Below are 13,900 nucleotides of genomic sequence, written 5' to 3'. Positions count from 1 at the left end.
TCTAAAATCATTTTTCCCTAAGATATTTATTCTTGATGTTTTTCATATTAGAAAATTAAGTTGTTTCTTAAAAACAAGAATTTTTTGGGAAAATATCATATCTTAAGGCTATGTTTGAGATCCATGAAATTTTTTCTTGGAATATTAGTTTAATCAAGTTGTGAGAGGAAAATGGGGAGGAGAGACTTGAGAGAGCATGAGTGGGAAGGGTGAGAAGTGGCTAGACAACGAAAAAAAAAATCGTACTTTGAGTGGAGTTTTCTTTTTCCTTTCTTCATCCTTTTCTTACCCTCTCCTCACTCATTCACTCATGTCTCTCCCTCTACCACCCTTCCTTACCAGTGCGTAAGCTAATATTCCATGGAAAAACTAAGTATTTATTGGCAAAAATCCATTTTTATATATTTTTTTTGTTCTTTTTCCATTATTACAAAACTTGGGATTCATTTAGCACAGATCAAAGACATGGTGGTCAAATTTTTTCGAACTTATCGTCACATGAAACCGCGTTCCATCCCAAATTTACAAATGGAGATGGTCACAACAACAACGACAACAAGCAGTGCAAGTGGTGGAGATGCTGTGGGGCATGAAGAAGAGCCAGTAGAATGGAAGGCCGAAGTTGACACTGGCGTACATATAGTTTTCGTTTGTGAGCCCAACTTTGTAGGCAACTCTATAAAGAAAGTATACTTCAGGTATGTTCCGCTTCAACCTGTAGAGATAAAACCTTGAATCCGCAAGGAAGATAAAGGAAAAAAACTGCAACTGTTTTGTTATTCATTGAAAGATCTCTACATACACAAATGTCTCATATTTATAGACTTTCAAACCTTATTCTCCCTATTCTACAAAAAATCATCTTATAATATTCAAACTCGACTATGACCCTTAACTATAATTCTGACTTCTAATTAGAGTAGGACTAAGAAACCAAAAAGAAAAAGGAAAAAAATCAAAAGGAAAACAAGAAAACCTGTCCTACATCAAGGCCCAAAATTGAAGGCTAGGATTGTTTAATCAAAACAGCTTCGTAAACGGTAGTTTTTGCATTTTTACTGGAAAGATGATCCATGGAGCATGCTATGGGTTCACCTGTTCCTTTCTCTATTAATATAATTCTTTGCCATTAGAAAAATGGTGTGAATGATGTGCACAATACAAGTGGATTATGAGACCCTTAATTTAGACAATCCATCAAGTAAAAGTGAAACTTTTGGTAGTAGAGCTTTCAAATGAAGAATTTTTTTCTTCTTTTTTTGGTTTAACACTATGCGACCAATCGAATATTTAATTACACTGTTTTTGTTTCAGTACTTATTTGTTGTTGAGATTGTTGAGCTTTTTAAAATATTGGATCTTAATTGTCTGGATTCAGTGAGGATATCTTTGATGTGGAGGATGCTCGAGCATGGTGGAGAGACAACTATCAGAAAGTCATGGAGCTCTACAGTGTCCAAACATGCACTCCACCACAAGAACTGCAGAGCTCTGATATTTGGACACTACAGAGTGTCCCAGTATCCAATCCACCAAAAGAGGTTAGTTCTACTTTTTTCTTAAATGTTTAATCTTGGTATTTCAGCAAACTGCAATTAATACTGTAATTCCTACTTCTCCATCTTAGATGTTTTCATCTATTCAAATGCTTTTCATTTATTTAATGGTAATTTTATTTCATCTTAATTTCTCTTCTTTTACCAGTAATGTCATACTAGATTTTCTTTTGATTGAATAATTAGAGTGCCTATGAACTCTGAACTTCGTACCTCCATTTCTTTATAGAAATGACGTTTCCACTTCGGGCTTTCCTAGTTTTAACAGATTAACACATCTAACTTTACTAGTTACTTTGAAGCATAAATATTCACTATTTTTTTCCTTTTCTAGAGCCCATATAATACTGCTGAGGAGAGCACTGTGGTATCCTCGGGCTCATCTGTACAGAACCCGGATTTGAGCCATCACTGCTACTCAGACGACATTCAGCAGTCTTTGAGTCATAACCATTTGAGCATGATAAAAAATACATCATCCTCGGACGGAGCTTCCACATCGAGCCCCAAGACATACTTTTATGATCAAGAGATTGAATGGGTGGAAGAAGATCAACCGGGCGTCTCATTAACGATCAGGTCCTTCCCTGATGGGACTAGGGAGATCAGACGTACCAGATTTTGGTGAGCCCAATTACTCTAGTTTGATGCTATATTTCAAAATTTTATCTTGGGTTTTCATTAGAATTTCCATTCAAATTTTAAGAAAGAATGTGCCAAAAATATGTAGAGATAGTAAGGAACAAAAAGATAAATATGATAAAGATAGTGGCATGATTTTACTTACTGCAATGAGAAAAAAAGCGATCATGATAATTAAGTAAATTGAATAGAAGAATTATCTAAGCTTTGTTTTGATAATCTTGCAGCCGAGAAAGGTTTGACGTGGTGAAGGCAAGGGAATGGTTGAAAAAACACAAAGCCAGATTACATGATCAATACATTGTTTTTGGGATATTCTGATCTCTCTCTCAGATGTACCACTAGGGTTTAGTCACTCCATCTGGATACACTCCATATATGAACCTTTTTGTTTGTTTCCTTTCTCTCAGTAACTGTAAGTTCATTGCCCCTTGCGGTACTGATCTTAAAAAGCATTGTGCATTATGAGTTTAACAAAAGTATAATGAGGGATGCATCTGATCTTTTTTATCATGTCCTCTTTTAATGCTTTTTTTAACAAAAGTATAATCAGGGATGTATATGATCTTTTGATCTGTCCTCTTTAAATACTTTTGGAACAACCCCATCTTCCGCTCTTTTTTTTAATGGCAATAATTATATATAGCAAAATTAGGAGGCCGAGATGGACTACTTTCAACTAATCATGAATGAAAAAACTCTGCAATTTTTCATTGTAAGACTACTTTAAAGTTGCATAATATAAGAAAACTAGTCTTTTAAATAGACTGTAATGTTCAAAACTACGCATGTTGTATGAAGATCCATTGGTTTTCACGGAGCTCAAGCCTGAATATGAAGACCCCTTTTGTTTTTCAAGTTCATTAAAATGCTATAAATGCTAGTTTATTTTATCATTTCATAGCTAGTCGTTTTTCTTTCATGTTAGGGTTTACCTAAATTCATCCAACGGCTCCGGCAACCTCCAATGGCTATGCTCGAGGAACCTTTACACCGAAATCAATTTTGTCCATGCAAAACTAGGATTGGCTAGAAGTGGTCTGTGATCACTAGTCCTTGATGCCTTTCAATCGCACACGACATTGCAATGATGAAACTCCCAAGGATTTGCAATCGCATAGGATCCGCAGTGTGGGACCCGATCCCGCGAGAGGGGTGGTGGCGCGAGAGCCGCCACGCACTATCTCTTGGTCTCTCGTACCCACGCGATTGGCGTGTGCCTTTTATTATTAATTTTAATTCGTCTTTTATGTGAACTTGGGATCACTAAGGCAATCCGAATTCCACACAAAAGAGACTGACAGAGTCGCCACCTAGATGTGGGATCTAGGACCCATAATTAACCAGAAATCTAGACTCGCTACCTGGTTACAAGAATGGAAGGTATGGGGATTTATCCACCACATGCACCATTCCTGCCCGATAATCGGTCTTCAATTCCAAAAGTTAACTCTTTTAAATTCATTTTTAATGGCTCATTCAACTCTCTGTTAATGTGCTATCTATGTGACATGCATCCTATGATCTAATTTCAATGTGAATCCTAAATGTGTATCTTGATTTCTTAATTGGTTTGGATTCAATCTAAGTGAAAGTTCTCCTAAAATTCTAATTTCATGGAAAATCCTAAGTGATTTGATTGTTTCAACAGTTTTAAAAGTGATTAGCCCGAGTCCTCAGATGGTCTGGTATTCATCCAAAGAAGCCTACGTATCCCCGCCTCCACGAGAATCAAGGCAACGTAGTTCTTCGCGCCTATTCTAAGTTATGATGCCTAAGACACCTAGCCCTCTATCCTAAACTCGATCTAAAAGACCGGACCAATTATTAAAGTTTATTGTACGATTATTTAAATTCCAGTGAATTGTGAATTTTAGGACACCCTATATGCCCTAACTAAATGCAGATTAGCCCTACGCTGATGCAGGTGGTTCTTACAACCTATGTGTGACTAGGCTGTATTTCCTAAGGAAAACCAAGGGTGGACTAGCGTATCCTACTCTAGTCATCACTCGGCGATGTGGATCGCCAACTGACCGGACGGAGGCGCTCCTATAACTCTAGGACAGACCTCTAACTCTAAAACAAGCACACAGCAAACAATCAATCAAACAACCTATCAAAAGAAAAACCCTAACTCTAAAATTCTCTATCGAGGAGAAACTCCTAACTCTAGAGGAAGGTCTTTTGAAAACAATATTTTAAAGGTTTTTGAAGAAGGTTTAAAACGTTTATTTACAAAAAAAGTTTGGCTGGACTTGGGATGTAAATCCCAAGCTGCACTACGTACCTCGGAAGAGGATCAAGCCAACGTAGTTCGAAACGAACTCTCAAACTACGCTTCTAAAAGAAACACTCACACTTCAGATTTTTTAAGGTTTTTTAAAGTTTTCAAATGTTTTTGAGTTTTAAATTTCTAATGTTTTTGGATTTTAAAGCTTTTCCAATGCTCAGGACCTTTAGATGAATTCACTCTTACAGAGAACAAACAAGCATAACCATAAACTAGGGCAAAGCCCTAAAGCAAAAAGGGAAAACCCCAAACAAGCAACTAACGCCTCAAAGAGACGAACCACAACAAGAAAGATAGCGTCCCAAGAAGAGAGAAAACGATCCAAGATCCCAAGCAAGCAAAGCTTTAATAAGACTGAGTTAGCCTCTAATCAAAGCGAAGTAATCAACAACTCTAAAGGAGAAACTCCGAACTAACAACACTAAAGAGAGGAACAAATGAGTCAGAGACTCTCTAATACTACAACTTAGAGGAGGAATGAGTCAAAGACTCCCAAATAACGCCAACAGAAGAACCAATGAGTCAAAGACTTCCTAGTAATACAACAAAAGAACGAATGAGTCAAAGACTCTCTAAAAGAAATGGAAACATGAGTCAAAGACTCCAATAACACCAACTAAAGGATAGATGAGTCAAAGACTCTCTAAGAGAAAAGGAAACACGAATTTGCACATTTGGCAGAGGTAAAACACCCAGCCGGGCCGGACAGCTACCTAGCCCTAGGGTGCAACAAATGTGCAACCCAATACCCATAAGGGTAGGGGTATGGAGCCAAGCCGAGTAGGGCGTTCTTCCAAAACCAAACGGCGCACAAAGAGGACTAACGAGAGAATGAGACCGGGCGGGTCTCCCAAACACACACAAAGATGAAGGTGCTTTAGAGATTTTAAGATGATTTTCAATTAATTTCAATTTTTTAATGGATTTTACCAATTTTTAACCATATGAGTGATTTTACAAGTGAAGCTGTTGCAAACGAACTCGAAATGAGTTGAAACTTCTCCAGCAACAAGATATGATGAGATGTAACTTACTGGAAGATTTTTACAGATTTTTACATTAAACTCATATTTAATATGGATTTAAAAATTAATTGACCAGATTGCAAAAATAACACATAAACTACTAGAAATAGATATCTAAATTCCATGAAATTTCTACAGTAGTAAGAGATAAGTGAAAATAGCATACTGTGAGATTTTCATGAATTTAGAAAACTATTTACTATCAGTTTCGAATTTTTCAAATTTCAAACCAGATTATGAATTAACACTACAGCTTATATGAAACAAGATCCAAATCACTTGAAAATTTTACAGAAGCAAGAAGTATAGAATTTAAGACTACTGTAAAAATTTGGAGAATTTTATCTGTGATTTGACGTCAGTAACAATTCTCCCAAAATCTGCTGATTTTCAAAGAAAGCATAAAATTATATACCAAACAAAATCCAAAAATTCTCACAAATTCATGGTAGAATGTATCATTATCATATTATTTTCCCACGAAATTTCATTATTTTTGGAATCTGTTTAATATATCGTTTAGTTTTCTTTGTTAAAAATCATGCAAAAATCCGAAAATATACCAAATAATTCTAAAAAAATTCCGAGAACGGTGTACCTACCTGTGATCGAAATCCTCGCCGAATCCGAGAGCCGAAAAACTCGAAAATCCCGCCTCCGTGCTATCGCTTCCGCTTTCTTTCTCTTTTTCGTTCTTTTTTTGTTTCTTTTTCTTCTTTTCTTGTTTCTTTTTCTTCTTTTTTTTTTCTTTTCAACCCCACAAAGCAACTTTGTTAGAACACATGATAGAAGAGAAATGAGTTGTCCCTCCCTCTTACTCACCCTCATTGAACCATTTATAGCAAAGGAATGGGAGGGTGGTGGCCACCATTGTGGACTTATTCCATGGTAGGTGGCCACCATTGTGGACATATTCCATGGTAGGTGGCCACCATTGTGGACATTGAATTTTGACATGTGTGTGGCCCCATGCATGTTTTTTAAAGTTCTTTTGAGTAGGTAAAAGATAACCCAAATGGGTCCCATATGTGACCAAATTCCCAATTGTGCATAAAATCATATGCCCCACTCCAAAGTATGATCGGAACCGTTCATTTGATGGGCGACAATGTGATTTAATTTGTGCTCCGCTAATCAATCCTATGGGCTGATCCAAGCCATCCAATAGATCAAAATGTGAATATGTTACCCCATTTTTAAATCACTCCTATTTGATGATCCGAACCGTCCATTTGATGGGCGACAATTGATGATCTTGACCGTTCAAATAGTGGGCTGCGATGTGATTTAATTTGTGCTCCACTAATCAATCCTATGGGCTGATCCAAACCATCCAATAGATCAAAATGTGAATATGTTACCCCATTTTTAAATCACTCCCATTTGATGATCCGAACCGTCCATTTGATGGGCGACAATTGATGATCTTGACCGTTCAAATGGTGGGTCGCAATGTAAATTGGTTGTGCCCCCTTAAATCATTCCTCTATGACGATCCAGACCATCCAATTGATGGGTCCCCTACCTAAGTAGGTTGTGTCCTCCTAAATCATTTCAATGGGCTGATCCGAGTAACTCAACCTGATGATCGAAACAAAATTGGTTGTTAAAACGACTTCTCTGAGATCTTGACCGTTCTCTTGATGATCATCTTTAGGTGTTGGATCGAAGTAGGTTCAAAACTCATTTTTCACTAAAACAATGTGCGGGCCACCCTGTTTGATCCAAATCTAAACAAATGCTCAAGACGGGCCCATCAATCGGATCCAAATTCTCTCTTGTTCGGATTCTTGGGAATAATCTCTCTCAACACTTAACGGAAAAGTGCGAAACATGGCGGAAATGATTGAACGGGATTTCGCCCAAGCATAGCGAACTTGGGTCCGGTCAAAATGGGGTGTCTACAGATGCCCCTCTTTGGCAAAGCGTGTGTAACACACGAATGGCAAAGCTGAACAGACGACACATTTTGGCCGGCCCGAAAACAAAGTAAAACAAGTTTTTTTTTTTTTTTTGTTTTTAAAATGATGTTCATCAGGGTAAAACAACAAAATAGCACTACGAGACTGAAAGACTAGAGGCAAAAGGGAGATGACCTCTCACCGACCCTTAACTCGGCAATCACGACATCTCAATGAGATGGCCTCTCTCTAATACTCACAACTCAACTATTTAAATCAATACGCAAAGACTCTATTAAAGCAAACACAAACATACTTTGTTAAAATAAAGCTTTTAAGAAAACGAACCCAATGAAATTACCTCAAAGAAAGCAGACCACTATCGATGCAGACGTAAATCAACCCTTCAAAGAATATCAAATCAAATTACTCAAAGAGTATGTAACACTCATAGAGTCTCAAATCAAACACTCAGAGAGCTTCATAGAAATCTTTATACTCAAAGAGCCTCAACTACCCGAAGAGTCTGTAACACTCAAAGGGGCTTAACTACTCAAAGAGTCTCAAATTAACGTAAAACATTTATACTCAAAAAGTCTCAACTACCCGAAGAGTCTGTAACACTCAAAGGGCCTTAACTACTCAAAGAGTCTCAAATTAACGCAAAACATTTATACTAAAAAAAGGTCTCAACTACCCGAAGAGTCTGTAATACTCAAAGGATCTCAACTACTCAAAGAGTCTTAAATCAACAAAGATCATTTATACTCAAAAAGTCTCAACTACCCGAAGAGTCTATAACACTCAAAGGATCTCAACTACTCAAAGAGTCTCAAATACATCACAAAAACATTTATACTCAAAGAGTCTCAACTAACACTCAAAGGATCTCAACTACTCAAAGAGTCTCAAATCAACAAAGATCATTTATACTCAAAAAGTCTCAACTACCCGAAGAGTCTGTAACACTCGAAGGGTCTCAACTACTCAAAGAGTCTCAAATCATGGCGAAACATTTATACTCAAAGAGTCTCAACTACCCGAAGAGTCTGTAACACTCAAAGGGTCTCAACTACTCAAAGAGTCTCAAATCAACACAAAAAATATTTATACTCAAAGAGCCTCAACTACCCGAAGAGTCTGTAACATTCAAAGGGTCTCAACTACTCAAAGAGTCTCAAACACATGCAAAAATCTTTATACTCGAAAGAGTCTCAACCACCCGAAGACTCTGTAACACTCAAAGGATCTCAACTACTCAAAGAGTCTCAAACGCACACAAAAACATTTATACTCAAAGAGTCTCAATTACCCGAAGAGTCTGTAACACTCGAAGGGTCTCAACTACTCAAAGAGTCTCAAATACACAAAAACCATTTATACTCGAAAGAGTCTCAACTACATAGAGAAACATTTATACTCAAAGAGCCTCAACTACCCGAAGAGTCTGTAACACTCAAAGGGTCTCAACTACTCAAAGAGTTTCAAATACACCAAAATCTATTTATACTCAAAGAGTCTCAACCACCCGAAGAGTCTGTAACACTCAAAGGGTCTCAACTACTCAAAGAGTCTCAAACACATGCAAAAACCTTTATACTCGAAAGAGTCTCAACTACATAGAGAAACCTTTATACTCAAAGAGCCTCAACTACCCGAAGAGTCTGTAACACTCAAAGGGTCTCAACTACTCAAAGAGTCTCAAATACATCACAAAAACATTTATACTCAAAGAGTCTCAACTACCCGAAGAGTCTGTAACACTCGAAGGGTCTCAACTACTCAAAGAGTCTCAAATTAACGCAAAAACATTTATACTCAAAGAGTCTCAACTACCCGAAGAGTCTGTAACACTCGAAGGGTCTCAACTACTCAAAGAGTCTCAAATCAACACAAAAAACATTTATACTCAAAGAGCCTCAACTACCCGAAGAGTCTGCAGCACTCGAAGGGTCTCAACTACTCAAAGAGTCTCAAATCAACACAAAACATTTATACTCAAAGAGCCTCAACTACCCGAAGAGTTTGTAACACTCAAAGGGTCTCAACTACTCAAAGAGTCTCAAACGCACACAAAAAACCTTTATACTCAAAGAGTCTCAAATCAACACGAAAATATTTATCGATCTTATATCGAGTTCATTGATAGCATAGCTATCTCCTGCTGAGAATAAATTGGAGTGCATGATCTTTGCTGAAAGCAAAACTCAAGTAGATTGATGAGATTTTTAGGTGCTGACTCTCTTTAACAGATGAAAAGCATTCTAATGAGGTTTGAAGGATGTAGGAGTAGATTATATACCCCGCTGGAAATTGAAGTTTATGAAACTTTGACTCCAAAAGAAACAACTTGATCAAGGAATTCAACTCAAAGAGTATGTTCAAGCTTCTCTGGTTTCTATTTGCTAAGAATAGATATCCCAGTTATCATTGTGTAATATCTTTTATGACGCAAGTCATAAAAGATGCCCCTAGTATGATGTGCTTCCATGACAAGGTCTTAAGAAAGCAAAACCAAGGTAAGTAGGAAAAATTTGAGTTTGCATGGGTTCTTTCTTTGGTATAGTGGTAAAACCAACTTCACAAAGGCTAGATCTAAGATTCTTCCTTTCATTGCTGAACATTACTTGAGGCTTGATGTCTCTGGTAGGTTTGGACCAAATGTTTCTTGCCCCTTCCTTGATTCTTAAACCAGGATCTACTCTAGATTTTTCTTTACATTTCGGAAGGTGTACATCCATTCTCTCCAGTGCCAAACACTTTGGATTCTAAAAGAAAACAATGAGAAACAAGGAACAGACTCCTAAGGACTCTTTCAAAAGAAGACTTACAATATTCAAGGGACTTGACTAAATTTTGATTCACCCTTAAATCAAATGTATCATTTTTTAAATGGTAAGGTCAGCCACTCTTAGAGTAGTCTAAAAAACCAAGTCAAGATGCTCTAATTTCCTCCATCGGGATTTCCGTCATGGTTACTACCCCCTTTGGGTTGCTCGGTTTTAATGCCCCTAGTTTAAAAAGGTGTCAAAGTAAGTCTCGCTGACACTATTTGGATTCCAAGATCCTACCCTATGCAGTGATTGTTTCTCCGTCTTCTTGAGTCTCCTCTTCAAAAGAAGTCACAACTTTTAATTTTCAAGTTTTCAGTCTAAAAGACCACTTGTCTCAACTTTTATTTCCAAGTTTTCAGTCTAAAAGACTACTTGTCCTAACTTTTGCTTGCACTCGAACTTAGGAATTCTACGTAACTGAGGAACTTCTTCTGCTTCTATTCAACTCAACTTTTCATGGGAAGTATTTGCCTCTGACTAGATTGTCTCTTCAAGTTTTCAATCCAGCATACCACTACCCTTACTTTCTGATAAGTCAATCATTTTGCTTGTTGACTTAGTAAGAAAAACGACTTTCACCTTTCTCTAGGCCGCCCTTTCGGGTTTTCAACCTAGCGGGTCTTCAGACTCTCATTCTTTTCTTTCTGTTTTTCTTTTCCTTCGCCTCGAACCTTTGCTTGTTTCACCAGAAGGATTTTTTTTAGGTGGGCTCGGGTTCAAAAGGGTTGAATACCTAAGGTTCTAAGGATTTGGACCGAATCTGGTCTAGCCAGATTACCTACGTACCCCAAAATGGAGGATCAGGTCCGCGTAGTTCGCTTAAGGATTTTTCAAAGAATGGTTTAGCATTTAGCTTCAAAATTTTGAAAAGGGATTTTATCCCAAGGTTTGACCGAACTTGAATTAATCAAGTTGCCTACGTACCCCTGAAGAAATGAGGATCAGGTCCGACGTAGTTCGGGTGCATAAATGCCCCGGATTTATAATGTGTTTGAAAAGAAACATTGGCTTTAAATTGTTGGCCCAAAGGGTTCTCAAAAGGATTTTAGGATTTTGGCTATTAAGGCTCAAATGTCCAATGATGGCCTCCTGATGTATATGATGTACAAGCTCTTGAATGCTGAGGTTCAAAGACTTAGAATTTATTTTTATTTTTTTATCGAGGAGTCTGGCGGTTTTCTGGCAAAACTTCAACCACTGTGCTCCACTCTCATCTCAAAGATCTTGGATTTATGCTCAAGATTCCACAACTCCTTGTCCGAAAATCTTCTCTCAGTATTTCATCAGCTCCACAGGATGTCTGATGCTTATCTCTTTAAAATTTTACTCTTCAACTGGATGTCTAAAGCAGATGAAGTCTTGCTTTGCTCAACGACAGGGCATTCCCCTGGTTTATCCTTATAGGATCAAGCAAGACTACCTCAAACCCCTCTAAACAGGTTTATCAATTCTTTGCGCTCTTTAGGAGATAAAGTTTTTCCAATCCATTTCTCCCGAATTTCGGATTTCGATACCACTATCAATGGCTTCGATTTCTTCTTTAAGTGGCTATGCTCGACGCTCTTCCTCTCGTTTGACCATCTTTCAAATCTCGAGGGGAATTTCGTCTGCATTCTCATCCGAGAAGGGGGTCTTGTAGTTGTTTTAAACATTTAATCCAAGAGTGAATCATAAAAAATTGAAGATACAGACTCAAATGCTTTATTGAATTGAAATACTTTGAAGTACATAGATGACTTTGAACGCGCCTCAGTAGGCTCTACATTGAATTTAATCAAAAAGCTAAACACCGACTCTGAACGAGAAAGACTGATTGACATGACACATTTTCTTTTCTTTTTTTAACATCAACATAACTGAACTTTTTCAACTTAGAAAGAAGAAAGTTGATGTACGCTCAATGAAAGACAAATCTAAAAACACAGGACATTTATTCCAAGGTAGTGAACTGGTACTGAAAGCTTATAGGTGATACACCTTTCCTCATGATAATGATAACTATAAAGTTCAATCCGGGAGTAGAAATCCCAGAAAAGGCAACTCCACAAGGTCTAGGTTAAATGGGGCAACAAAAGGCTTATGTTGACAATGTGGGTAAAACAATAGACTGCCTGGATCAAGTATGATTAGAAATAGTCAGTCTTTAGAAAAAATGGTCTTTCGCTAAACATAGACTCTTGACTTGGAAGCACACACTAGATCAATAGTCATGGGATAAAGATTCTGAACAAATAGAGATATGAGTAATCTTGAAACACACCACAGGGTATTTTATTCTGAAAATCAAAGAGATACTGTCTATGAAGGTTAAAGCAAAATAGACAGTGATATTATGACCTACATCAACAGGGTTTCAATGAATTCTCAATCCACACCTTGAAGTCTCATTTGAGTATAACTGCTCTTCTTTTTGGGAATGAAAGAGTCAGGAACGATAAACATCCCTAATCAAAATAAATTTCGATCTCAGCAATGATCAAGCACTCAAAGAATACAGGTAAGATCAAACTTTCCCATTAATGATTTCGATATGATCCAAGGGTAAAAGATATATGATAGGTAAACATGGATCAATGAAAAATCAATGGCTCAGATAATAGACCATTGCCATAAGAATGACAAAAGTAGGGTCAAAGACCAGATCTAAAATCTGAATGATGGATATCAACAACTGTACGATCAATATGAGATGAGATAGCATAAGATTGCTTTCAACGGATGGATCATGAATGACTAATCCTATGAGACCTTTGGAAATGAATATGATTTACATCCTAACCCCAAAGGAAAAGTTTTTTAATCTTCGCACATTTTATCAGTGTTACCTGAAGGCATCAACCCTAACCCTAATCTAGCGGAGTGGAGAGAGGATCTCGACTCATGACTTTGTTTGTGTACCTAGGACCGATCGTAGCCATTGGAAGATGGACTACGGCCTAATCTAGACACAAATGGGCCTAATCTAGACACAAATGGGTAGGATATCCTAAACTAGGCTCACACACACAATTGGGTAAGATATCCTAAACTAGGCTCACACACGTGATGCACATGTGTTCGTATACTACATGCATGTGTGGGTTAATCTAGGGGTAAGGCCAAGAGTTCCCTTAGCGCGAATCCATGTTCGATATACTGTACCAGTGTCCGGCGTATCAGTACGTGAACAAGAGATCCGTTTACGTACCATAAAGGTACTAGGCTAAGGGTGGAATGCTTCTCTAGCACAGAGGCACCAGGTGATGAAATCCCAGTCAACCATGCTAGATAACACTCCGGGTTCCTAAAATGGGACGTGTGTGCATGTGAGATGCAAGGGTTTAGATGCAAGTGATGTAAGTGTGTGCAATAAGTTCGCGCAATCTATGATGCCTTCAGGTTTTGTTAGATTAAGTTTGAGTAAATGTGATGAGAAAATAAAGCATACAAAGTAATCTAACAAGCATAAAAGAGATAGAGTTTTCATGAGCCGGTTGAAATAGATTCAAATGAGTTATCCTTTGGAATTGTAATGAAGTTAGGTTGTCCCCAGCAGAGTCGCCAGTCTGTGGGACCCGATCCCGCGAGAGGGGTGGTGGCGCGAGAGCCGCCACGCACTATCTCTTGGTCTCTCGTACCCACGCGATTGGCGTGTGCCTTTTATTATTAA

At 37.8% G+C, this 13,900-nt stretch overlaps 1 protein-coding gene across 1 annotated transcript; it reads left to right on the top strand.

Annotated features, from left to right (window-relative positions):
• The first annotated feature begins 528 nt into the window (after nt 1–528).
• LOC143845430 (protein Brevis radix-like 1) lies at nt 529–2,184 on the top strand. The gene is made up of 4 exons (XM_077353773.1): nt 529–698; nt 1,379–1,541; nt 1,586–1,603; nt 1,891–2,184. The coding sequence occupies exons 1-4, from the start codon at nt 529–531 to the stop codon at nt 2,182–2,184; spliced, it is 645 nt and encodes a 214-aa protein (XP_077209888.1).
• The last annotated feature ends 11,716 nt before the right edge of the window (nt 2,185–13,900 follow it).

The sequence above is a fragment of the Tasmannia lanceolata genome, unplaced genomic scaffold (genome assembly GCF_043159265.1).
Source record: "Tasmannia lanceolata isolate RefF3 unplaced genomic scaffold, GAP_Taslan_0.1 ptg000002l, whole genome shotgun sequence".
Taxonomy (NCBI): domain Eukaryota; kingdom Viridiplantae; phylum Streptophyta; class Magnoliopsida; order Canellales; family Winteraceae; genus Tasmannia; species Tasmannia lanceolata.
Note: the sequence above shows the minus strand (reverse complement) of the source record. Positions and strands in the feature narration are given on the sequence as shown.

What these genes read in the sequence shown, in the direction of transcription:
- LOC143845430 (XM_077353773.1), top strand. Translation starts at nt 529, where the DNA reads ATGGAGATGGTCACAACAACAACGACAACAAGCAGTGCAAGTGGTGGA. An exon ending in ATAAAGAAAGTATACTTCAG is followed by an intron (nt 699 to 1,378) that starts GTATGTTCCGCT and finishes GTCTGGATTCAG; the next exon opens with TGAGGATATCTTTGATGTGG.